Below are 25,718 nucleotides of genomic sequence, written 5' to 3' on the forward strand. Positions count from 1 at the left end.
TGAATATGAAGTTATGGTATGCCATTTTGCATACAATTTATCAATTGGCAAATACATTTCGTCCATTTACCTCTATTTTCTCTAAAAATGCTACTCTTATTATATTTTTCACATCATATATGTACTATTTTTTTAATAAAGATAAGACTCAAATGTATCGATAAGCTCTACCTCTATTAAAAAGGTGAACAAATATAATATAAAAAATGAAGTAAATGTAGCAGTACTCTTTTTTTCTCAGACCATTTTATCATCATTTACATACTGTTAACAGATATATGAGCTATCCACTCATGAGAAAGGAGCAAGAGGGTGGCAATGTGACATGGTTGAAATGTTGAGACTTAATCATGAAAATTACATGAATATAGGCAATAACAGCTTATTTTGTGTGACATGCGTCTAATTTGTATTTTGTTAGAGATTATCTTAAGTTCAAATTTCATGAATAAAATTCTCCCAAAAGTTGGGCTCTCCATGTACTTTCTGTCATTTCAAGTTTTTAGTACAATATTTTATAATGTTGATACGAAAATTAACGTTAAACCGTAAAGTGACTGAAAATTCATATAAAATCTCACTTTGAGAGAGTGCTCTTAATATTTCTCACCAAAACTCATCGAACATACAATACATAACTAGGACATGTGACATACAATACATAACTAGGACATGTGACGAGGAGTTTTAGTGAATAATTTATCAAAAAAAAAAAAATTAGAAGGTCAAATTTAACTAGAGTAATAATTCAAGAGGTCAAATTGCAATTTGCTCTAATTTTAAACATTAAAGAGTGAAATCAAACTGAGAAGCCGAAGAGAGTAACAAGGACAGAGTTGTGAGCTCCAGAGGGAAGAAAATGGGAAGAGAAAAACAAGTACCGATACCCACAGCTTTTAGTCTCTTACTCACCACTCCATAGAAACAAACACTATTTATACTTTTTTTTTTTTTAAAAAATATATAACTCACTCCTAAGTCCTAAGCAAATGCCACTTCGCTTTCTTCTCTCTCTCTCTCTCTCTCTCTCTCTCTCTCTCTCTAAAATCTATCAAACCTTACTGCATTGTCCTCCTCTTCCTTCCTCTCTCATAACTTGGAAAGAAAATGGCTAAAATCTGAAAGCAGCTGCATTTAGCTTCAAACCACGTAAGTAATAAAGTTATAAACTCTCAAATTTTCCACTCTCTTAGTATTACACGTTGTATTAAAAAGCTTCTAGCTTTGTTAACTTCTACTTTTACTTCTCTGCTTGTCTTCTTTTTTTCAATGAATTTTTATTTTGGTTTGTCAAAGTGCATGTATGTGTGAGAAATTAAGTCAGAAATTTTTACCTGCATTTTGAGTTTTAGGCCCCTTGATTCTATATTTTTGCTGTTCTGCTTCTGTGTGAAAGAAAAAAAAAAAAAAAAAAACTGAGGACTTTACAACTCTGTGAGATATGATCCTGTTTGGTTGCTAAGAAAGGGAAGGAAAATAGTTGAACCATGCACCTCACATTTTAAAACTATTCAATTATCTGGACTTATATTAAAATGTCACATTTTCCTGCATTTTCTTGATCAGCAAACAGATCTCACAAAGCCCAAATCCCAGTTAGACTTTTTGTACTTTCCTGACTGATTAGGTGGTGAATATTCAATGAAAAGATCATGTGTATTAAGCGAGCTTTTTGGATCTCATTAGGGTTGCTTTATTTTTTGTGCTTAATTACTTTATTTAATTTGTGTTTAACATCCCACTTCTGCACATGCTTGTGCTAAAAAGTTGCTGACTTTGTTGCTTTCCCAATCCAATCCATATGACTTGTTTAATTTAAGTCCCACTTTTTGTATTTTGCAAGTTAGCAGATTTTAATTACACATCTATATCAGTGTCTAAATTTATATTGTTCCTTTCTCTGTAGGTATCTGTAGTTTTTTATTTTGTTCTGTTACTATGATGAACAATCTTAAGCTTGGGGTAGATGTAGTTGGCGCGCACAATCTTTTGCCTAAAGATGGGCAAGGTTCATCCAATGCTTTTGTGGAGCTTTACTTTGATGGTCAAAGGTTCCGCACCACTATCAAAGAAAAGGATCTAAACCCCGTTTGGAACGAGAGCTTCTATTTCAATATTTCTGATCCTTCAAACCTGCATTATCTTACACTAGAGGCCTATGTCTACAATAATGTCAAAGCTACCTACTCCAGGTCCTTCCTTGGAAAGATTAGCCTCACCGGAAACTCATTTGTTCCCTATGCAGATGCTGTTGTCTTGCATTACCCTTTGGAAAAGCGCGGCATCTTTTCCCGTGTAAGAGGAGAGCTTGGCCTCAAGGTGTATGTTACTGATGACCCGTCAATCAGGTCTTCCACCCCAGTCCCTAATGCCGAATCCCTCGCAAATGCAGATCCAAGTACAGCTCATGGACACGCCGAAGGAGTTCCAAATTCTGTCATGAATGCTTTGCAAAATGAGAGAGCTGGGACCAGACACAGCTTTCATCATCTTCCTCATCCAAGTCATGACGAACAACATCAGCATCCTGCTTCTTCTGCACCGGATGAGCATTATGTGCCCAAGTACGAAGCTGATCAAATGAAACAGGAACAACCGCAGCCTGCAAAGCTGGTTCGCATGCACTCTGCTGCATCATCACAACCGGTTGATTTTGCACTAAAAGAGACTAGCCCTTACCTTGGGGGTGGAAGAGTTGTTGGTGGCCGTGTTATTCACGGAGACAAGACTGCAAGCACCTATGATCTCGTGGAACGCATGTATTTTTTATACGTAAGGGTTGTTAAGGCTCGCGAGCTTCCTGCCATGGATGTCACAGGGAGTCTTGATCCGTATGTTGAAGTCAGAATTGGAAACTACAAGGGGATTACAAGGCACTTTGAGAAGCAGCAAAATCCTACATGGAATCAGGTTTTTGCCTTCTCAAAGGATCGAATGCAAGCATCTGTATTAGAAGTTGTGATTAAGGACAAGGATCTAATTAAAGATGATTTTGTGGGGCTTGTAAGATTCGACATCAATGAGGTGCCGATGAGAGTCCCACCAGATAGTCCTCTGGCTCCAGAATGGTACCGGCTTGAGGACAAGAAGGGAGAAAAGATTAAGAGTGAGCTGATGCTCGCAGTCTGGATTGGAACGCAAGCAGATGAGGCCTTTTCTGATGCATGGCATTCTGATGCAGCTACTCCTGTTGATAGCACACCAGCTGCCTCCACGCTAATACGTTCAAAGGTTTATCATGCACCAAGGTTGTGGTATGTGCGTGTCAATGTTATCGAGGCACAAGACCTTTTTGCAGCAGAGAAGAATCGCTTTCCGGAATCATATGTCAAGGTACAGCTTGGAAACCAGGTTTTGAAAACAAAGGCACTTCAGGCTCGGAATCTAAACCCCCTTTGGAATGAAGATCTTTTGTTTGTTGCTTCTGAACCCTTTGAAGATCATCTTATCATTTCAGTTGAGGATCGTGTGGGCCCTGGAAGAGATGAAATCATTGGGAGAGTCATATTACCTCTGAATGCTGTAGATAGGCGCGCTGATGATCGTATGATCCATTCCCGATGGTTTAATCTGGAAAAGCCAGTTGCTGTTGACATAGATCAGTTGAAAAGGGACAAGTTCTCCAGCCGCCTTCATCTTCGAGTTTGTCTTGATGGAGGTTATCATGTTCTTGATGAATCAACTCATTACAGTAGTGATTTACGCCCTACAGCGAAGCAGCTGTGGAGGCCATCAATTGGGGTACTAGAGCTCGGAATCTTGAATGCGTCAGGGCTTCACCCAATGAAAACACGCAATGAAAAGGGCACATCAGATACATACTGTGTGGCAAAGTATGGTCATAAATGGGTCCGGACAAGAACCCTCGTTGACAACCTGAGTCCAAAATACAATGAGCAGTACACATGGGAAGTATTTGACCCTGCTACAGTTCTTACTGTAGGTGTATTCGACAACAGTCAGCTCGGGGATAAGGATTCCTATGGTAACAAGGACCTGAAGATTGGGAAGGTTCGCGTTCGTATCTCAACACTTGAAGCAGGACGTATATACACACACTCTTATCCCCTGCTGGTTCTTCACCCAACTGGTGTTAAGAAGATGGGGGAGCTGCATTTGGCAATTCGGTTTTCATGCACTTCTTTTGTAAACATGATGTTTGTATACTCAAAACCGCTGCTGCCAAAGATGCATTATGTGAGGCCCTTCAACATTATGCAGCTTGACATGTTACGTCACCAGGCTGTCAACATAGTTGCAGCAAGGCTAGGCCGAGCAGAGCCACCACTTAGGAAGGAAGTGGTGGAATACATGTCTGACGTGGACTCGCATCTTTGGAGTATGAGGCGGAGCAAAGCGAATTTCTTCAGGCTAATGACGGTTTTCTCAGGAGTATTTGCTGTAGGCAAATGGTTTACTGATATATGCATGTGGAAGAATCCTATCACAACAGTGCTTGTTCATGTTCTCTTCCTTATGCTTGTTTGCTTCCCGGAATTAATTCTGCCCACAGTGTTTCTTTACATGTTTCTGATAGGGATATGGAACTTCCGCTACAGGCCCAGATATCCTCCCCACATGAACACAAAGATCTCACAAGCCGAGTTAGTGCACCCCGATGAGCTAGATGAGGAGTTCGACACATTCCCAACAAGCAAGAACCCAGAGCTGGTGAGAATGAGGTATGATCGCCTAAGGAGCGTAGCTGGTAGAATTCAGACTGTTGTTGGTGATGTAGCTACCCAAGGGGAGCGGTTTCAGGCACTGTTAAGCTGGCGCGATCCACGCGCTTCGGCACTTTTTGTCACATTCTGCCTCATAGCTGCCTTGGTGATGTACGTTACACCGTTCCAGGTAGTGGCAGCATTGGCAGGGTTCTTTATGATGAGGCATCCGAGATTTCGCAATAGGCTACCATCCGCACCCATCAATTTCTTCCGCAGGCTGCCTTCGAGGACCGACAGTATGTTGTAAACTAAAGCTCAAATGTTTGTTGCTGCTGGGATCATTTTTTTAACTTTAATTGCTGAACAATGAACGTAATGTTTGTTGACATTGTTGTTCTTCTTCCTATTTCTTGCCTCCTTTCCGCCACTAGTGAGATGATGTGGGAACATGAATAAGTAAAATAAAATTTTCAAGAAAATTCTTGCGTTCTCTATAATTTGTCTACTAAAAACACCAACGATAATATCATTTTTCGATCACATTGTAAATCACATATTTGAACGTTGTGAATTCAACCTGATCGTTAGTCCCGCTGTATAAAGGTTTGTGTTCAATAAGAACATTAATTTTTTATCACATTGTAAATCACATCTCTGAATGAGCTGAGTTCAAAGTGATCGTTAATCCCGCCCTTATGTGTAGTGCGGAAACACACCAACGGGAGGAACGGGTATATGGTTTTACTAAAAACCCTCGGCAATATGTGTGTGGTACCATTTCTTATAAAGGAGATCTACCTTGACCACATGCAACCAAATTCCAAATGAGCTCTCTAATTTCAAAGACACGTCTCATGATCCAAATTTAAATAGAGCTCCACCTTGACTACATGCAACCTAATTCTAAATGAGCTCTCCAATTTCAAAGATTGTGACAATCACCAATCCACCAGGCATTGTTGTGTTCTGATACCAATTGTAGCTCTCCAACTTCAAAGATCGTGACAATCACCAATCCACCAAATGAGCTCTCTACCTTCAAAGACACTTCTCACAATCCTAATTCAAATAGAGCTCCACCTTGACCACATGCAACCAAATTCCAAATGAGCTCTCTAACTTCAAAGATAAGATTGTGACACTCACCAATCCACCTAGCATTGCTTGGCTCTAATACCAATTGTAGCTCTCCAACTTCAAAGACCGTGACAGTCATCAATCCACCAAGCCTTGCTAGGCTCGAATACCAATTGTTGTGCAGAAGCACACCAATGGGTCCCACATGCATGAGTTGGTATGGCCAACATTCCCCCCACTTTAGCCACTCGAGAGAAATAGGTATGAAGGTTCACCAAAAGGCCTCGACAATAAGTGTGGTATCATTCCTTATAAAGGACTAGATTCTCCTTTCAATGGCCGATCGATGTGGGAATCTCAAACAGTGCCGGTCCTGAGATTTTGGAGATCTTGTGCGAGACTCAAACAAAGGCCCTTACATGGTCTAAAATTTTGATTGCTATATTTTCTTTTATATTTTCATTGTGTATAAATTGATATAACTCCCAAAAAAAAAAGAAAAAAAAAAAAAGAATGAAGCATGGTGCGGTGTCTATGACTTAAGGATGTGAGCAAAGTTGCACTATAATTTTCTTTTTGATATATATAGATGACTAGATAATTTTCCTATGAAATTAAAATAGTAGATTATGTCTTCAGACTTTTAAGGATTTTAGTTTTATTATGACAAAAAATATGAGCTAGTTAACTGGAAGAACCAGAGCCTTCCCACTCCGTAGGACGGATTTGTTAGTTTTTTTTTTTTTTTTTTTTTTTGAACCACGGATTTGTTAGTTATGTTCACGTTTTTAAACAATTAATATACAAAAAGTTAGTAAAATTTAGGGCGGCCCTGCTCTGAATTTGGCTCAAATCTAAGCCAGTTTGATAAGTACGGTACATCTTTAATCCTTTATTGCTATATAATAATTGGAATTCAGTCAAATGCAAACCTAAATATTTTTTTAATTAGAAAATACAATGACAAATACAAAGAATTAAGTATTGGAAAACTAATACTTAACCGTTTGACCAAAAAAAAAAAAAAGTAATAGAAAATATTGCATTCCAACGTGCAACCAAATCAGATTCTACTTCTCAAACGTGCTTCCATGAAAGAACACGATCCGACCTTCCCCTTGCAAGAACTTAAAACCAGAGGCGGAGAAGTGCAAACATCAAGCTTTCTCACAATGGTCGGTGTTTCCATGTCGAAACGAAAACCAAAACTCCCCAAGCAACCGGCCCCGAAAGTATCCTGTAGCTGTTTCCTTTTTCTTTTCAAATTTCTCTATCGAGTCCCGGTTGCATTTTTCATTCTCTTTCTTATCTACCTCTGGTCCTCCTCCGCCACCATTTTCTCCGGCAACATTGTCCACATTTGTGTTTCCTCCCGGAAGCTCAACGACCATTACTGCCTATCTGCTGGTAAAACCCAACCCAAGTTTGAAATCCCAATTCCGATCGTCAATCATAGTTCCATTTACCTCTACACTCTTGACAAGAGTTTGAACCTGCCTCTTCCCTCGTCGCCTCCTTGGTACCGCGGCAATGGTTCCACTAGTCCTCAATCCACTGTCAATGGTGAGAAGGTGAGAGAGACCGCTGAAGTTATCCGAGATGAATCTGAACCGGTAACTATGAGGAATGGCGAGAACAAAGACGGAGAAGAACAGGTTGCGAATGCAAAGAAGGACGTTGAAGAACAGATGCGACTGCACAGATCATGGATTTCGGATAAGAAGCAAGCCGGGTGCGAAGGGAGGGGAGTATATGTGTATGACTTGCCATCCAAGTTTAATTTTGACTTGATTGGTCAGTGCAGAGACATGGTTCCATGGATGGACTTCTGCAAGTACTTCAAAAATGAAGCCATGGGAGAACCAATTCCAAAATTCGGAAACGGTTGGTACCAGACACATCAGTACTCATTGGAGCCGATTTTTCATCAGAGGGTTATGAAGCATCCTTGCAGGGTTTATAATGAGGATGAAGCCAAGCTTTTCTACATTCCATTTTACGGCGGTTTGGATATTCTGAGATGGCATTTCAAGAATGTCTCCAGCGACGTGAAAGACACATTGAGTTTGGAGCTCATAACATGGCTTGAGAAACAAGGATCATGGACTAAGAATTCTCGCAAGGATCATGTCATTGTGTTGGGAAAAATTTCATGGGATTTTCGGAGAAAGGACCGCTCTTGGGGAACCAGATTCTTGGAGATTGATCAAATGAAAAACCCGGTAAAGCTTTTGATTGAGAGGCAGCCATGGCAGCCAAATGACATAGGAATCCCACACCCAACATCCTTCCATCCAAGCTCAGACGACGACATCATAGCATGGCAATGGAAAATTATAAGCTCGCACAGAAAACAGTTAGTGGGCTTTGCTGGTGCAGAAAGGCCTGGTCAAGCTGAGAGCATAAGGTCTATGCTAATCAAACAGTGCAATCCATCCTCCAAAAATGGAAACCAATGCCGATTTCTTGACTGTGGTTCGGGCAGATGTGATCAGCCAGAGACGGTCATTGACCTCTTCCTAGAGTCTGAATTCTGCCTGCAGCCCCCAGGGGACAGCCCTACTAGAAAATCACTATTTGATTCGCTGATAGCGGGCTGCATTCCCGTGCTTTTTGATCCTTTCACGGCTTATTACCAGTACCCGTGGCATTTGCCGGAGGATCATGGAAATTATTCTGTGTTTGTGGATCAAGAGGAAGTGAGGGGAATGAAGGTGAATGTGGTGGAGATGTTGATGAAGATTTCAAGGGAGAAGAGGGATGATATGAGGAGGTTTATAGTGTATGAATTGTTGCCTGGTTTGGTGTATGGGGATTCAAATGCAAAATTTGAAAAGTTTGAGGATGCATTTTCCATCACAATGAGTAATCTCATGGAGAGGGTGACCAAATTGAAATTAAATGTATAATTTGAGGAGATAACAATAACCAAACATTATCTCGCTAAGTGGGGTCGGTTACAAATCATACAACGCGGATGCGTTTTGTTTTGCACCAAAATTTAAAGATTCAAATTTTTTTTTTTTTTTTTGTTCTTTTATTAGTTTTGTCTCACTTTTGCACTCATAAACAAAGCATTGTGGAGAGGGAAAAGGAATATTTGAGTCCTACAAAAACAATACGTATTTTTTATTTAACTTGTAATTACTGTCACATCTTAATATGCTCAATTTTTAAAAAATCAAACTCTTGTCGTGCAATGAACCACCACAGGATGGTATAGAATTTACAAAAAAAAAACCCAAATTGCAAAAGAGAAATTCAACAAAAAAAACACCATCATTCATTTTATCGTTACAAAACAGCCTAATTCTTCAAAAATTGAAAAAGAACCAAAAAATAAAAATTAATTAGAGATTAGATACAGGTGGAAACATAATACAACCAGTGAGCCTCCATTCACCTGCAAATCTCATATATAGTTATCGCTCAAATTCATTGTAAATGTGGTGGGCGATTTAATTTATAGCAAAAAATCCCAGCAACTTGAACAAACAATTGTTTCAAGAAAACAGAGCAATTACGTTTAGAAAAGTACATATAATGGAAGAGTTCAAAATTTGAATTGCATAAGCATTTTGATTTAATAGGGTGACCAAATTGATGTCACTAATTGGCGATCAGCATTAAGCTCCTTCTGCAAGACCCAAAACCACACCCTATTCTTTTTTTTCTTTTTTTCTTTTTTTTTTTATGAAGAAAAATAAATTTATTAAAGGAAAAAAACCTTTGCAACAACTGATGCCCAAACAATCAAAGTTTAGGGCATTAAACACTACAAAAGAGAGACAATGATCCCAAAAATGCGGGTTATCAAGAGTAAGACCTAGATGAGCTACTCATCCACCACAAAATTTGCTTCTTCGAAAACATGGTTTCATTCGATGTGATTGAACTCTGAGGCTATCCAACGAACATCCTCAATAATAGAATTTAGGTTCTAAGAGACATCTCATCTTCCTTGAATCACACAAATGATTAGCTTTGAATCTCCCTTCAACAGAATGTTTTGAAGCCCTTTATGTCTAGCAAACCTTAATTCTTCCCTCAAACTTATAGCTTCAGCCACTGAAATAGTTACTCCGTCCAGGTTGAAGGCACCAACACCAATAACCCAACACTCAAAATTCCTTAACATGAAGGCAGCAACACCTCTCTTCAGAATGACAGAATCATCAAAATTTAACTTTATAACGTCCTGATCAAGGGGGCTGCTCCAATTAACGGTGAAGAACGAAGAATCCACACTAGCTGCAATGGCAAGGCAGCGAATATGGATAGGATTGATGCCCCCAAAAACACCAGATTATTTCTTTCATTCCATATTTGCCAACAATTGAGAATTGCTTTGCTCAACTCATTGAGATCCTCCTTACAAATGGAAATAGATTGATTCCACAATGATCAACAAAACAAACATTTGTTGGTACATCTTCCTATCAGTTAAAAAATTACATATTTCCAAAGTCTTCACTTCAGAAGTTCAAAGCTTGCATCAACACACATCCGCTTGATGACAAGGTAGTTAATCTAGGTTTATTATAATTAGGTGGAGCATCTGAGAGTATGACATTGGCTACATAAGCTAAATATTTTTTTTGTTTCCTTCAGACCAGGGACAATAAAAGCAGTGTGAATGCTCACTGAAAAAACAATATTAATGAAGAATTTGAAAGATGATTAAAATTTATTATTCACTTGATGACTGTGCTTCCCAGTAATGTATTAAAATAACCCATATGATAGGGGTTTTTTTTTTTTTTTTTTTGGGTAAAAATATGATGGGTTTGTTAGGTCTTGATTTTTGCATATAAAGTATTGAAGAATAAAGGAAAAGAAAGAACAGATAGAAAAAGAAGAAGAAAGAAAATATCAGCGAGTTAGACTGGAAAATAATTAGAGTTATTTTGTATTTTTATTATTTTTACTAATGCTGTTCCAAGGAAGTAAACACATTTGTCAAATATTATAAATATTGTTTCTTATTTATTTTATTCCACCCACACATCACATCAGTTTCACAACATCCATCTAATATATATAAAGAAAACTGTAACTTTCAAGAGACCCGCTGAAAAAGGACAATGCCCTTCATCTTTCGGTGTCCTCCTGTTTTGTGTGATCACGATTAAATCACGTTAATATTTTATATTTTTTTTTAAAGAGATAATAAGATAAAAATGAATAATAATATAAAATGTTGATGTAATTTAACCGTGACCACACAAACAGAAAGATACGAGAGATCATCGGAAGTGGTAGGGCAAAGAATTCTTGTCCGCTAAAAGACTAACCAAATCCAGAAGTAAAGAATCGAAGACAAATAAGAATTTGCATTATCACAAAAGTACAAAACAGTTAAGAGAAAACCAAAAATATGTCAAATATCCAAACATACACAGTTCACACCATTCACACTTATTTAAGTCCAACAATCAACTAAAATCTGACCATTGAAACCCATGACGTATTCCCTGATGCAAAATCCCAGCCGTTTCCCCACTTCCAAACGCTTTGTCCTTACACGTCCACGTGTGCGCATACAAAACCACCTACGTGTCAACCGAGTCTCCTCCACGTGTGCGCTCACAGATCATCGCATTCCACAGCTATAAATAAAGGCCCATTCTCTGCTTTGAGTCTCCAAATGCTCTGCATCTGCAAATCTACTCGTTTTCTCTTCCGACGAAAACTCACCGTTGCCGCTTCATCTACTTCTCAGCGTCTGCAAAAGCACTTCTCCGCCGATTCCTTGCAGACCCTTTTGCCACGGTCGCGGATTTCTCTGTTTTCGCCGTCTATCAAGGTCGAGTTTTCAAGCCCGGTTGCATCTACTTTGCTGTTGAATCGTACAATGGCTGGCCAGTCCGAGAGTAAATCAATCCATGATTTCACTGTCAAGGTGGTCTTTTCATGAATTTTGATTATTTTTACAGTTTTGCGTCAATTTTGACTATTTTCATTTTCCGTTTGGGATTGGGGATTTTTGTTTGTTTAGCAGGACGGCATAGATTCATACCTCGGTGGCTAATTTAACATCTGATCTAACAAAATCTATCGGTTGTCCAAAAAAAAAAAATGTTAAAATTAAGGGGATTGACTTGGCTTTCCCCTATTGTATTAGAATTCGGGTAATTTATGTAAAGGTCCGTTCTTTAATCTATTTTGGGTTTAATTGATCATGTTAGAATCTGGGTTCCGATCGCATTGGTGGGTGGCCCTTGTGGTTAGGGTCATCCTCTTCAATCCGCTTTGTCCCGGGTGCAAACCACCCCGACCACGTAGCGTAGATTAGTGAAGAATATCGCCTTTACTATTTATAATCGAAAATGAATTTGGGTTATTTTAAATTTGACCCAAAAAAAATTGATGGGATTGAGTTGCAAAAGTGACATGTGCTATAGGGGCTGTAGGTTGTTTAAACTTCATCCGCAAACTGAGAATTGAATGCGTATAATGTAAATCCGTTTATTTTCAGGATGCCAAGGGTAATGATGTTGATCTCAGCACCTACAAAGGGAAGGTCCTTCTGATCGTTAACGTTGCGTCGCAATGGTACACTATATCTTCCTTCTCCTTCTGAGATTTTATGTGCAATCCATACATACTTACCAAATGGAATGAAAATCTGATAAATATGGTTATATTCTCATGTAATGGGATGCATTTTTGGCCGATCTTGTATTTCGTAATCTGAAGTGTGAGCGTATTATATAATTTGGTTTTTTATTTTGATGCAGTGGCTTGACTAATTCAAACTACACAGAGTTGGCTCAGTTGTATGAGAAATACAAAACTCAAGGTCTGCTTTCCTTTTGCCTGTTTGTACTTCATCCCGTGGCTGTTTTCGTAGAAACTCCGAGTCTTTCGGTCGGTTGCCTTGTAGGCTTGTAGCTCACACTTGCTTCTGTGGACTTGCAGGTTTGGAAATCTTGGCATTCCCATGCAACCAGTTTGGAGCTCAGGAGCCAGGGACAAATGACGAGATTGTCGAGTTTGCCTGCACTCGCTTCAAGGCTGAGTATCCCATCTTTGACAAGGTAAGAGCTCCTTAGGATGTCATATTAGCAGCGAAAGCATCTTCATTTCGTTCGTTTACTAGAGCTGGAGATTTACATTCTTCCAATTTTAGGTGGATGTGAATGGCGGCAATGCCGCTCCGATTTACAAATTCTTGAAGTCGAGCAAGGGTGGACTGTTTGGTGACAGCATCAAGTGGAACTTCTCCAAGTTCCTGGTTGACAAAGAAGGGAAAGTCGTTGACCGTTATGCCCCTACAACTTCTCCTCTGAGCATTGAGGTGCGAAATCGTACATACATTCATGAAAACTACATTGAACTGAGAAAGTGAATTAGGTTAACGAATTTCTGGTTTCTTGTCTTGCTTCTTGTTTTGCAGAAGGACGTGAAGAAACTGCTGGGGGTCGCATGAACGGGCAGCTCTATATGAAGAAATGAGAGGAGAGTAAATTAATAGTGGAATAAAAGGCACTTACTGTAATAAGATGCATCTATTTGTATTATTGGGCTTCTTGTAAGGGTTGCGTTCTGTTGATTTCTGTTGATGTTTAAGGAAGATTATGCATTTAAGCTTCGTTTGTTATCGACTCTTGTGGTGGCTTTTTACCCTCGGAGTCACCCTGCGCGGTGGCGCCTGCTCCCCTGCCCCTTGTCGTCGCGCTTTCATCGGAAAAACACAATGCCTGTAAAAAATGAATCACTCTACACAATCATTTAGTCTAGCAGCACTCGTCCCCACTTGGTTAGAAGAAAATTCATTAAACGGAAAAACACAATGCCTCTAAAAAAATGAATCATTCTGCATAATCATCTGATCTAGCCGCACCCATCTCCATTTGGCTGAAGAAAATTCATTATAAGGAAAAATAAAATGTCTGTAAAAAATGAATCACCGTACAATACGTACCACTGAGTTATTCAAAAATCAATGGTATTTTTTTTTTTTTTTTTTCGTACATGCAAAAATCAGAAATTGATGGCAAGTTACGTTTATCCACTAGCGGATCCCGAGCAACGATGAGTACAAGCATAGCCTAGCCCACAGTTGTGACCAAGGCCCAAGGAGAAACACGAGGGCCTAAAGCGTCATTAATATTTTGTTAACAGGTCAGCTTCGAACATTGAAATGGAAAGAACGGCATTTTTCAACGTTGTGGACCTTCAGGTGTTTCAGTTTGTTCAGAGTTGAGAGCGGAAGAGGATGACAAGCCAGGCAACTGAGAACCCAAAAACAATTTACGACTTCACTGTCAAGGTAACTCCCCATCTATATCATCTATCTATGTATAATTGCATATCTTCAATTAGTTTATGCTTTTTCTGCTCAATTTTTAGGTTGCGATGTAAAAAGACTCTACATATTCTTCAAAAAATTTGTTGTTTAAATATTAAGTAGAAGATGGGTAGTGTTGGAATCATCTGGTTGTGTTCTAAGTTTTCATCTTTTCTTGCAATACTAATCAATTTAAAGGAATTTTGAATTCTGGGTACTACTTATTTTTGGCTTGTTTGGAGAATTGGGAATTTTCCTTTGTCTGGACTCTGGACTCTGGACTCTGGTTGGTTGCCAAGAAAAACAAAAGGAATATTGTAAACATAGCCTCTTCGGCCTGGAAGCAGTGGATAACCGTGGCTTGCCCCACTATTTCTGAAAAAGATAGATAAATAAATAAATGTTGCTATTGTGTTGAATCTATGTCTGAATTAATTCGGTTAATGAATAATTGTTGTTTGTGAATCTTGGTTTTGATAGTTGTGTTTATATTTGTATAGGATGCAAAGGGCAATGATGTGGATCTTAGCTTGTACAAGGGAAAAGTTCTACTCGTTATCAATGTTGCTTCCAAATGGTATTATTCCTCCTCTCCTTACTTTCTTTGTTCTTTCTTTTTTGCGCCTGACAACTATAAGTTTCATGCATAAACACTTAGAGAGCTTAATTGGAGATATAAACTCGCAGTTAGTCACTTGTCATGTTCTGATTGATTGCTGGTTGCAAAATTCATTTGGTGCCCTTCTCCCGTTGCATATTCAATTGGGTGTTTCTCTTAAGTATTGAGCTTGAAGTGTTTCTCTAAAGGTGTGATGTTATTCAGGGCTAATACGGGAAACTATTTTTGTTTTGTTTTTGTTTTTCCTTTCTAAACGTATCTATACGATGCTGGTTTTCACTAATTGTGGCAGTGGACTGACCAACTCAAACTACACAGAGCTGAATCAACTATACCAACAGTATAAAGATCAAGGTTTGCATTTTGATCTCAAAATGTTCTTTCACGCCTATCGTTTTGGTAACCAATAGTGGCAGTCTCATTTTCATCATAGAAACAAGTACTCCTTGGTGTAAAATACAGAAGTCCTTTTTTCTTAAAGATAAATAAGAGAAAGATCAATGTAATATGACTAATTCAACATATAATTCTACCCTTTGTGTGATATACTGGGGAATTGATGCAGGCTTTGAGATACTGGCGTTTCCATGCAATCAGTTTGGTGATGAGGAACCGGGAAGTAATAAAGAGATTGAAGAGTTTGTCTGCACTCGTTTCAAATCTGAATTTCCAATTTTTGACAAGGTAAATCAAGCAGCTGTAGATTAGTTTGTATCTACTTTCAAACAGCTTACACTGTTAAACCTATTGCACTTTTAGGCCGGCCAAAAGGGTTCAACCACAAGGTTGTCTATTATTTATTCTCTTTGTAAAACGATGGAGAAGGGTATTCCATATTTAGATTACAAGTTTAGTTTCAAGATTTAAGATAATGATAGGCTAGTCAAATTAACTGCTATATTGTTACATGCAGTTTTAAAATTAGTTTAGAATTTTTGCAATTTAGAATTTGTATATCTTCTTCCCCATGGCCATTTCCTCTACATCTGAGAGAATGGAGTATTGTAATATGTGAAATTTGGTTTGTAATTTCACCATCTCTCGCTCTTGTGTTAGATTGAAGTAAACAGTGATAATGCTGCTCCCTTGTATAAGTTCTTGAAGTTAGGCAAGTGGGGATTCTTTGGAGATGATATCCAATGGAATTTTACCAAGTTTCTAGTTGACAAGGAGGGGAAAGTTTCTGATCGCTATTACCCGACCACTCCCCCCCTTAGTATTGAGGTAAAAACTTGGATGTTCGAACTTTGATTCTCAAATATAATTGTGCTGTGCTACCTTTGATGTTTGTTGTATTTTCGATCTGTGTAATCATGCTAGCTTTCTGCTTACATAATTCCTTTGCAGCGGGATTTAAAGAAGCTATTGGGAGTCCTGTGAATGTTGAATGCTGGTATGCATATGCTTTCCCTTTCTCCAGCAGGAGGGGGAAAAAGCCTTGCTTTTGTGTGTTGTTGTGCCTCCAAGACTGGTTTAGGACCTAACGTCGTGCCGATGTGTTGTATATTATGCTCAATAAACTGAGCAAGACCAATTTCTTATTTTAAATGATAATGTCACCATGAGATTGAACTTGTCTATTTGATTGTTTTCTATATGATAGACGAGTAAGGTAGATGATGCAACCATACACTGGAGTGGTGATCAAGTAATTAGAGTGGACAAAAAGTCTACATAAATGCACTATTTGAAGTACAACTATTTGTGTTTTCTATTTGATTGTTTTCTATATGCTACAAATGGTACTTGCAAAAGCGAAAACTCATCCCACTTTACAGGTATAAATATTTGTCTTACGGTAAACATTTTTTGAAGGTACAAATTTACGTCTTGCATTCTATGCTAAGTTATGTTGGAGAATGCGTGAATTCTAATTTTCTCTAACATAAAGAACATTTTTGCATTTATTTGTAGTGAAGAAATAGTAACACAATAAAAAACCAACCCTGCGTTTGATCTCTGAACACTGATTATTTCTAAAATTGAACACATGTACTACACTATTTTTGAAATGTACGCTGACTATTTCTAAAAATTGAATACAGGTCCTACACTATTTTTGAACTGTACACTAGTATAATCACTATTTCTAAAACTGAACATGAGAATTACATTATTTCTGAAACTAAACATGAATACTATTTTTGAAACTAAATACAGAGTGGCGCGCGCCTAAAGTTGTTGGATGACTTTTCGATAAAATTCAAAGTTTTGAAGTCTTTTTCATTAATTTTCCTAAAAATATTCGTGTTCAATTTTTGAAATAATCAATCTCCAGTTCTAAAAATAGTCACTGTTCATACGACATGATATAAACTTAATAACTTATCCAAGACACAAACTGAATAATTTATCCAAATTAAAGTTAAAATCACTATTTTAAAATTAAAATTAGCATAGTTAATAAAACTGAAAAATGAAAATTTTCTTCTTTGTTGGTGTTGTAATATTACTACTTAGTTTGTTCTAAAAAAATAATTAAACAACGTTCAAATAAACAAAAAATAAAAAATATATTATTTATGGTGACATGAGAGAGTGGGGATATGTGAAATGAGAGGTGATAGACAAAGTTGATGTGGATGGGAGCGGAGAGACGAGAGTGGAGATAGAAAATGTAAAAGAATAGAGAGAGAAATAGAGTTAAATAATATGATCTATACAGATGAGAGACGAGAAATTTTTAGGTGTACCGGGTACATCAAAAAATTTTGGTGTACCCTCACTCATAAATCCTCACTTATCCTTCACTTATTTTTCAATAAATAAATAAAATCAAATTCTAAAGAGTGAGGATACACCAAAATTTTTTGGTGTACCCGGTACACCTAAAAATTTCTCGAGAAAGAGAGAGTGAGTGATTTGACGCGTGGATAAATAATAAAAAAAATATATGTTATTTATGGTGACATGAGAGGGTGGGATTAGGTGAAAGGAGAGATGATAGACAAAGTTGATGTGGATGGGTAGGGAGAGGAGAATGGAGAAAGAAAGTTGATGGGAGGAATATGTGGAAGGAGAGAGAGATATATATAGTTAAATAATATGATTTGTACGGGTGAAGTGAGGGAGGGATGGAGAGAGAGTGTGTGTGTGATTTGACGAGTGGAACTACATGTCAGTTTTTTTTTTTTTTGTATTAAATTGTTTTGTTATTTTCATTAAAGTTTAAGCATTTTTTATTAAATAAAGTTATTAGATGATTTTTTATTAATAAAGAGTTTGGAAAAGCCTTTTTCATTAAAACTCCCCTAAACTAAACCCTAATGGCACATGAACAATCTAGCATTCTTTAGGAAGGTTAAATTTTTTTAAAAGTTTGACTGTGAATGCAAATTTCCACCTTCCTTTGATTGACGAATCTGCACCTGCAAAATAATAACACCTAAGATTCAGACAAAAAGCATCACGAGCCCACGATGAATTGGGGCTTTGGCCAAAGAATCTCCGAGGCCAAAGAATCTCCGAGGCCAAAGTTATAATTCTGAGAAGAATGTGTTTGAGCGTTTGTGGGTAGCAAAAAGCCTTTTTAGGGGTAGCTAAAGCTTACTGAATTTTGGAGATAAAGTGTGTATTTATAGGAGAAAAGGAGCAGATGGGGCGGCCCTCTAGTGTTTAGGGGTGGTAGGCCCTATGTTGTATTTTGGGTGAGAAAATTCCAAGATATTTGTGTAAATAAATATCTTGGAGTAATTAGGTAAATATCATAAATAAATAGGATTAGGATTACTTACTTGGAAGAAGTTTTCTCTGATTAGGAATGTATTTATGGTAAGAATAAGGGATTATTTTATCATAAATACCTTTGACTTTTCCTACGGGAAAGGGTGTCTTGAGTAGTTGTTGATCTCTGCCTGCTCTACCTCAGCTGCATGTGGTGAATGAGACTGCTCCCTGCTTATTCAATAGGGGGTGTCTTGTCTTTTTGGGGAATAATTCACGTGTTAGCTCCATGATTTATGGGATTATCTTTGGCTCCACAAATGCCCCTACACCTACTTGGCTACTCGCAGAAAAGGGCAAGAGGTGTAGGAATCCAAAGCTGCAACAGAGTTTGTGTTCCAATTTGATGTAGATCTCCACTTTGACTTGGAATTTAAATTCTTCTAGGAAAAGGAATGTCATTGCCACCAAAACATATTTAAGTCTGCGTCAAGTAGGGGGTTAAATAAATTTGGAGTGCAATTAAAACCCCGCAGAAAGAGAGAAAGCCAGAAGATATTTGTTCTCCTTTCCTTAGTAATCATTTTTGCTTGGCCATGTAATGTGTTCCGTTGCTTTTCTTCTTTTCCAAATGTAAGAAAATTTCAATTTTCTAAATTTTCTCCTTCTTCTTGATTTTGTGGAGCCTCAGGGCTTGATTTTTTGGCTCAACAGGGGTCGAGGACTTAGGATGGTGTGTTGCGGCATGATGCGGTGTTGTTGCTGCATGGTGCGCTAGGTTCTGTGACCATTTTTTCTATTTTTTTTCTTCATCAAGCAGCCTTCTAATAATTTTTCCTTGCATGTTGTAGGATTTTTGAACATGCTTTCCTCAAGCCATATGAGCGATGAATTTATGTCGTTGTTGTATCGTCATGGCGGATCTGCAAGTAAGCTAGATTACTTCAGGGCTGCTCATGTCAAGGTAGGTTCTGATGAGGAATTCAAAGACTTCCTCGAGATGTGTAAGCACACAATTCTGTTTGGGGTTCGCGTGAAGCAGGCCAAGGATGGTAGCAGCCGCGAACCGTGTGGGTCTAGGAAAGCTATCAAGTTTCACCCCTACTACTTCGTGTTGGGATTCATCTTTCCCATGCCTCGATTCTTCCAAGAAGTGATCTGCTCCATGAAGTGTGTTCCTACTCAGTGCTCTCCAAATGCGGTCTGCGTGATGATGGTGTTCCACAACTTGAGCAGGTTCTTTAACTTGGACCTGACTGCCAATGAGTTTTGGTACTTTTTTGAAAAAAGCCACATCATGGTGTTGGGTAGCTGAGGACCCGTCATAGGCTATTCAATCACTTGAGCAAAAGGGATCATGACTGGTCTAGAAAGACCCCAGAGATTAGTGAAAATGAAATTTGACTCCTTGCCTGGGCTTCGCATTCCGACTACTTTCATCGATGGTAAGTAGGCTGATTAGTCTCTAAGCTACTTTATACTTTTGTTGAGTTCCGCCTTGTCTTCATCTGTTTATGTAGATTCAAAATTTTGTTCAACTCCCAAGACTTGTTCTGACATGAAGAAGGTGCACATCGCTTTGGGGATCCCTGCTGAATATCGCGAGTGGCATTAACTGCTCAATCCTCTTCATAGGGAGAAAGGTTGGCTGCCCCTATTGGAAGATCAAGGGTGAGACGTTTTCTCGTCTAATTGCCATTGTGTAGCCTGTTGCAAATGAAGGTGGGAGAAAGATCTTTGTCGTCTGCTAGAAAACCGCTAGTGGAGAAAAAGTTGAGGACTTCCTCTGCTGCTCGCGAGGGTACGTCCACTGTTGGGAGGCTTGTGATTGACTTAACTTCTTCTAAGGGGAAGAAAGAGGCTGCTGGATCTGAGCCTGTGAAGCCTGCTATTCTGAAGGTTGCTAGAACAGTTATTGACAAAATTGTTCAGTGAAAGAATTCTACCTTGCCCCATGTGCCTGGTTTTATTCTAAGACAGTATTCTGTGACCAAGTTCGATCTGATTCCAGAAGTGCGTGCAGTAATAAAGAGCGATGATGGTGATTTCACTATCAAGGTGGTGCCAAGGCCGACTCTGATGCTGAGAATGAAGCGTTTTCCTGTATGAGTAGCCGTGAACAGCCTGCCAAACTAGTTTTAGGAGAGTTTTTTGAGATCCATGCACTGTTAAAGCTCGATCTGCTTAATGACACGGAAGCATATGCCAAGTTTGTTGATGGCATAAGCAAGGTTGTCGACTCTCGTTTCTTTGTAAGGAATGCAGCTCACTCATGAAAAGGTTCCCTACTTGCTATGATGCAGAAATCTGTGATATTGGCAGCCGAGTACATGCATATAGAGCAGGATGACGCCAAGGTTACTAGGGAGATAGCTACAACCATGGCAGCAGAAGCTTGCTCGGTTGTTGAGAAAATTAAAGAGTTCGAGTCTGAACTTGTCTTTTTGAAAAGATCTGTTATCTCTACCCCCACTGCTCAACAGTTTAAGACTGCTCGCCAAAAGATCAATGACTTGAAGACTCAGCTTGATGCGATCCGTGGGAAGTATGGCGTTGCAGAGAAGGAGATTGAAGTTCAAGCTTTGCTAATGCATGACCTTGAGCATGCCATTTTAGAATTTTGGTTTGCCCATGATTCCAAGGATGTAGATTTGCTCGCCGTGCATAATGACGTTGTTCGACTTAAGAAGGCCGTCAATTAACTTAAGTATAAGGAAGTGGAGCTGTAAGGAGCATTGTCTATTAGTGAGAACCTGAAGAATGAACTAGAAGAGTTACAGTGCTCGTACTGACCTGACTAAGGAGAATAAACAGCTGAAGAGCGAGAAGTGCGGTCTTTAGGTTATGCTTGCCCAAAGTCAAGCTGACTTCTACAAGCTTGGTTACAGAGTTCATTTCCTTGGCATGCCGTTTGACTACATATTTTCTGATGAGGACTTCGAGCTTTTTGCTATTTCTTCCGAGGATTTGCTAAAGTTTTCCTTCAAGAACGCCGTTAGTGGAGCACTTGAGGATCAAGCTGCCAAGGCATGTGCGGCAAAAGGTAATGCCGCCCAGGTAAGGGCGGCTGATGATAGTGCTACCCAGGATGGGGCAGTTGTATATAAAGTACGGAAGGTTGATGTTGCTGAGAGTGATACGGCTGCTGATGAGTAGATTTTTTTATAAACTTTAGGATTTACCTTCTTTGCCTTTCCTGCTTTGTTTTTTATTTTGCTTGAACTCTGTTGGCCTTCATGCCAGTTTACCAATTTGCTAGAAATTAATAAACTGTTGTTTTTCGCTTTACTTCATCCCCGTCTTTTTGCCTTGCTTCAAGTTTTTGCCGTAGAATGAACAATCGAGCATGCTGCTTTGAACAAAGCAATGAAGCCTATCTTCATTGCTTTAGGCTTCAACTTCGGGTTGTTGGGTGTGAATCTTCATTTGCTTAAGGCATCTTTTGAAACTTCTAACTTGCAGGGCCGAATGACCTCCCTAGTTGTATATCTCGTATCAATGGTCCACTAGATCTTTAATCACAAGGTCGTTAGCGAAGCGCGTTGCTTTTTAATAAGCAGACGGGTTTGCATGACTAATGTGATTGTCAATCTAGGCTTAGGACCTTTGCGAAGTTGTTTACCAGAGAGCCAACAGTCAAGCACCTTACATATAGAAGCAGGTAAGTCTGCGTGACTGCTCAGTTGTTAGCTTTGATCTTCTAGGGCGTTAATAAATGAGAAGAATGATATCAAACTTAGCTGAAAGGTAAAAACTGCTTAACAACTGGATAGTCGTAGGCTTGCAAGGTAGTGCTCGTCAAGCTGCTTGAGTCTTTGAGCTTTATTTTGTTCGAGCATGGCTTAAGGAGAAGTGGGAGGTCATATGTAGTACTTCCGCAGGTTATAGGCATTCCACTGCTTGTCAATCTCTTTGTCGTTCATGTTAGCGTAGCTACCCTTGCCGTCTACTATGCTAACTTTGTACGAACCTTCCCAAATATGATTCATCTTCTTGGAGCATTCTCTTTAGGCAGTGATGAATGCTTTTCTTAGGACTAGATCTCCAGGCTGAAACTGTCTGAAGAGAAGCTGCTACTGGTAAGCTACAATGTAGGTGATGGACTTCTCGCGTTCCTCCTCTGCCATATCTAGATTTGTGGCTATCTCATTTATTTTATGCTCCAAAGTTAGCAGTATGGTGCTGATGCTCGACATGATGACATTGGGAGGGATGATTACTTTTGAACTGAATGCCAAGGAGAAAAGAGTTTCACTGGTTGCTCGTTGTTTGGTTGCGCGATACACCCATAGGACATTAGGAAGTTTGTCTAGCCATTTTCCTTCCTTATCTATGAGGGATTTCTTGAGATAGTCTATGATTTTCTTGTTGAATGCCTCTGTCTGCTCGTTGCCTTGGGGATATCTAGGCATAGACATGTGCTGCTTGATTCCATATTTCTGGAGGAACTTCGCTAAGTCTTTACCTAAAAATTACAGGCCGTTGTCGATGATGGTAGATTGAGGGATGCTGAACCGGCAGATGATGTTCCTTCATATGAAGCGCTCTATGTCTAATTGAGTAGTGATGGTCATGGGCTTAGCTTTTACCCACTTGGTGAAGTAGTTGGTAGCCATGATCATTATGCATATGCCCTAGTAGCGGGCGACATGGACCCTACCAGGACGATTCCCATTGCATGAATGGTTATGGGCTTGTCTGTGGGTGGAGCTCGCTGATAGGCAGTGCGAGTATAAGCTTGAAGCGTGGGAAGCTGTCGCACTTTTGAAAAAATTCCTTAGTGTGTTAATGCACGATGAGCCAGTAGTAGCTGGTGTTAAAGACCAATTGTGCTAAGGATTGGCCTCCTGAGTGGTTCCAACAATTGCCTTCGTGGATCGAGCTTAAAACTTTCAAGTCGTCAGGAGGCGCTAGCAGGAGAGATATGGACCTCAAAATGATACTCGGACAAGAATGTCGTTTCACATATAGTAGTGTGCTGCCTTTATCTGGAGCTTTCTAGCTTCCAATCTTTCTACAAGGAGTATCATATTGATTAAGTAGTAGATGATAGGATCTTGCCAGCTTGGGGTTATATTGACTTGTAAAACCTCAACTACTAGTTCTTCTTTTATGCTCCGTTTTCCCAAATAGTCGATCAGGATGGAGCGTCTGAACTGCTAGTCCAAAGCAGAGCCTAAGGCTGCCAGAGCGTCTAGATGAGTGTTGTCTGCTTGTGGCACTTGTGCGAGAGTGTAAGTTAGAAATGCCTGAGCTACTTTCGTACCTCCTCGAGGTATAATGCCATCTTTGGATGCTTTGCTGCATACTTTCCAATAGTCTAGCTAGTGATGATCTGAGAATCAGAATATATCGTGAGCTTCTTAACTGCCAGATTTTGTGCCATTCGGAGGTCTGCCAATAAGGTCTGCATTGTTGTTTGATGCCTTGAAGCTAAAGTGATTGCCTGCTCGAGCATTGAGTGTTCTGGAGCAATAAGGACCAAGCTTGGTCCAGAACCTTTGTAGTTGGAATAATTGTCGACGTACAGGTGCCAAAAGCCTTTGTCAAAACAGGTTGGTTCGGTTAGAGTGTGCTCGAGGGCGTCTTTGGGCTGTGTTGTTGCATCTTCTAGGTCGAGAGTGAACTTTGCTATAAAGTCTGCTAAAGCTTGAGCTTTTATCACCGTGTGGGATCTGTAAACCAAGTCGTATTGGCCAAGTTCCAATGTTTACTTCATCACTTTTTGAGAAGCGTTTGGACCATGTAGGATCGATCGTAAGGGATACTGAGTCAAAACGATGACCGTATGCGCCATAAAGTATGGTCTGATCTTCTAAGCTGTAATGATTAACGCCAAAATTAGCTTTTCAATCCTCGGGTATCTTGTTTCCACATCGAGGAGAGCTTTAGAATTGTGGTGAATTCTTAGTTGGGCCTTGAGTTCTTCTCGTATGAGGGCAGAGCTTATCGCTATGTCTGAGACTGCCAAGTAGATTTATAATTCCTCGTCTGTTTCCTGCTTGGATATCAGCGAAGAGGAAGTTAGATATTTCTTCAAGTCTTGAAATGCTTTCTTGCACTCGTCGTCCTACTTGTTTATTTGCACATTCTTGATGGTGTTGAAAAATGGCTTGTATCGATTGGTTGAGCGCGAGAGGAAACAGTTGAGTGAGATTGGGCTCAATCGTGAGTTGATTCTAGCTATTTTCTTCGGCAACTTGGGATTAAGATTGATGTATTCAGCGTCATCATCTGCCTTCCATCGTTTTTTTTTTTTTTTTTTTTTTTCTGTTAGCGTGTCCTTCTGCATGTCATCATCTTGATCCACTTGCTATGGTTGCTATTTGGTAGCAGACTTATCCTTCTGAACCTCAGCTTCTATGGGGGTAAAAGACTTCTTCTTTGACTGCTTCAACATTTGCACCGTGCATTGTCGGGATGCGACATGGTTAGATTTGATCACTCCGACTTCTCTTCCTAGGATGCAGAATCAGATTTTTTTGGCACTCGACGGAGGTTACAGCACCCAGTTCCATTAGCCAGGGCCTTCCTAGAATCTCGTTATGGAGAGACGGGTCCCTGACTATAATGAATGTTTTCTTTTAGACTACTAGTGGTGTTCTCACATCGAGTGTGCTGCTGCCAATAACAGTTGAGGTGTATCCATTAAATCCGGTGAGTACCTCTGCTTGGCGTATTATCGTGCTTTCCAGACCCATCTTTTGAATGACGGATAACTCAAGTAGATTTACTGAACCGCCATTGTCCACCATTACTTTGTCCACTATAGTGTGTGCTAGTTAAACGGGCACTACCAGAGCATCGTTGTGTGAGAAGTCAACTCCTTTAGCATCTTGCTTGGTGAAACCAATGATAGGCCCAGGTTTAGTGTCGGCTGCCTAAACTTGGAAGACTGATATAGCCTGCTGGATCTTCTTCTTCTTGAAGTTGTTTATGGCCCTCAAGTACTCAGACTTGGTGAAGATGTCGTTGATTTTGATGGTCTTGGCAGATAATTCCTTGTCTGCATCTATGTTTCTCCTAGGTTGCACAACTGGCTTGTCCAAGTATTTATCGCATTTACCTTCATTCACCAGCATCTCTAGGTAATCCCTCCAGGTATAACAGTTGATGGTCGTCTGACCAGGACCTCTGTGGAACGTGCAATACTTGTGTGATCCAGCTTGGAGGTGTCTCTTTTGGATTATCTTGGCAGCTTGAACCAACCAAGGCTCACTATTGAGGTTGTGGAAGATCTGGTTGATTGAGGTCGAGAACTTGGTATAGTTCTTGGTAGCCTGACCTTTTTTTATCGGGGACCAATCTTTGCGCTTGGCCCTCCGCCTGCTTTGGTTGTTAAACTGCTTCTTGCCCACCTTATTCTGAGTTGTCTCGGACTTATTCTAAGGCTGCTCAG

At 39.5% G+C, this 25,718-nt stretch overlaps 4 protein-coding genes across 4 annotated transcripts; all 4 read left to right on the forward strand.

Moving 5' to 3' along the window:
- Positions 1-1,938: 1,938 nt before the first annotated feature.
- On the forward strand, positions 1,939-4,974 carry LOC137711664 (multiple C2 domain and transmembrane region protein 7). Its single transcript, XM_068450920.1, has one exon. The coding sequence runs from the start codon at positions 1,939-1,941 to the stop codon at positions 4,972-4,974; it is 3,036 nt and encodes a 1,011-aa protein (XP_068307021.1).
- Positions 4,975-6,916: 1,942 nt separating this feature from the next.
- LOC137709916 (xyloglucan-specific galacturonosyltransferase 1-like) lies at positions 6,917-8,653 on the forward strand. Its single transcript, XM_068448899.1, has one exon. It carries the CDS (start codon positions 6,917-6,919, stop codon positions 8,651-8,653), a length of 1,737 nt encoding a protein of 578 aa, XP_068305000.1.
- A 2,710-nt stretch (positions 8,654-11,363) lies between these two features.
- On the forward strand, positions 11,364-13,347 carry LOC137709936 (probable phospholipid hydroperoxide glutathione peroxidase). Its single transcript, XM_068448917.1, has 6 exons — positions 11,364-11,646; positions 12,223-12,299; positions 12,485-12,546; positions 12,666-12,784; positions 12,877-13,044; positions 13,144-13,347. Exons 1-6 carry the CDS (start codon positions 11,392-11,394, stop codon positions 13,174-13,176), a joined length of 714 nt encoding a protein of 237 aa, XP_068305018.1. The 5' UTR covers positions 11,364-11,391; the 3' UTR covers positions 13,177-13,347.
- Positions 13,348-13,864: 517 nt separating this feature from the next.
- Positions 13,865-16,231, forward strand: LOC137710551 (probable phospholipid hydroperoxide glutathione peroxidase). The gene is made up of 6 exons (XM_068449614.1): positions 13,865-14,019; positions 14,538-14,614; positions 14,949-15,010; positions 15,222-15,340; positions 15,713-15,880; positions 16,004-16,231. Exons 1-6 carry the CDS (start codon positions 13,966-13,968, stop codon positions 16,034-16,036), a joined length of 513 nt encoding a protein of 170 aa, XP_068305715.1. The 5' UTR covers positions 13,865-13,965; the 3' UTR covers positions 16,037-16,231.
- Positions 16,232-25,718: the final 9,487 nt, after the last annotated feature.

This window comes from Pyrus communis, chromosome 12 (assembly GCF_963583255.1).
Source record: "Pyrus communis chromosome 12, drPyrComm1.1, whole genome shotgun sequence".
Classification (NCBI taxonomy): domain Eukaryota; kingdom Viridiplantae; phylum Streptophyta; class Magnoliopsida; order Rosales; family Rosaceae; genus Pyrus; species Pyrus communis.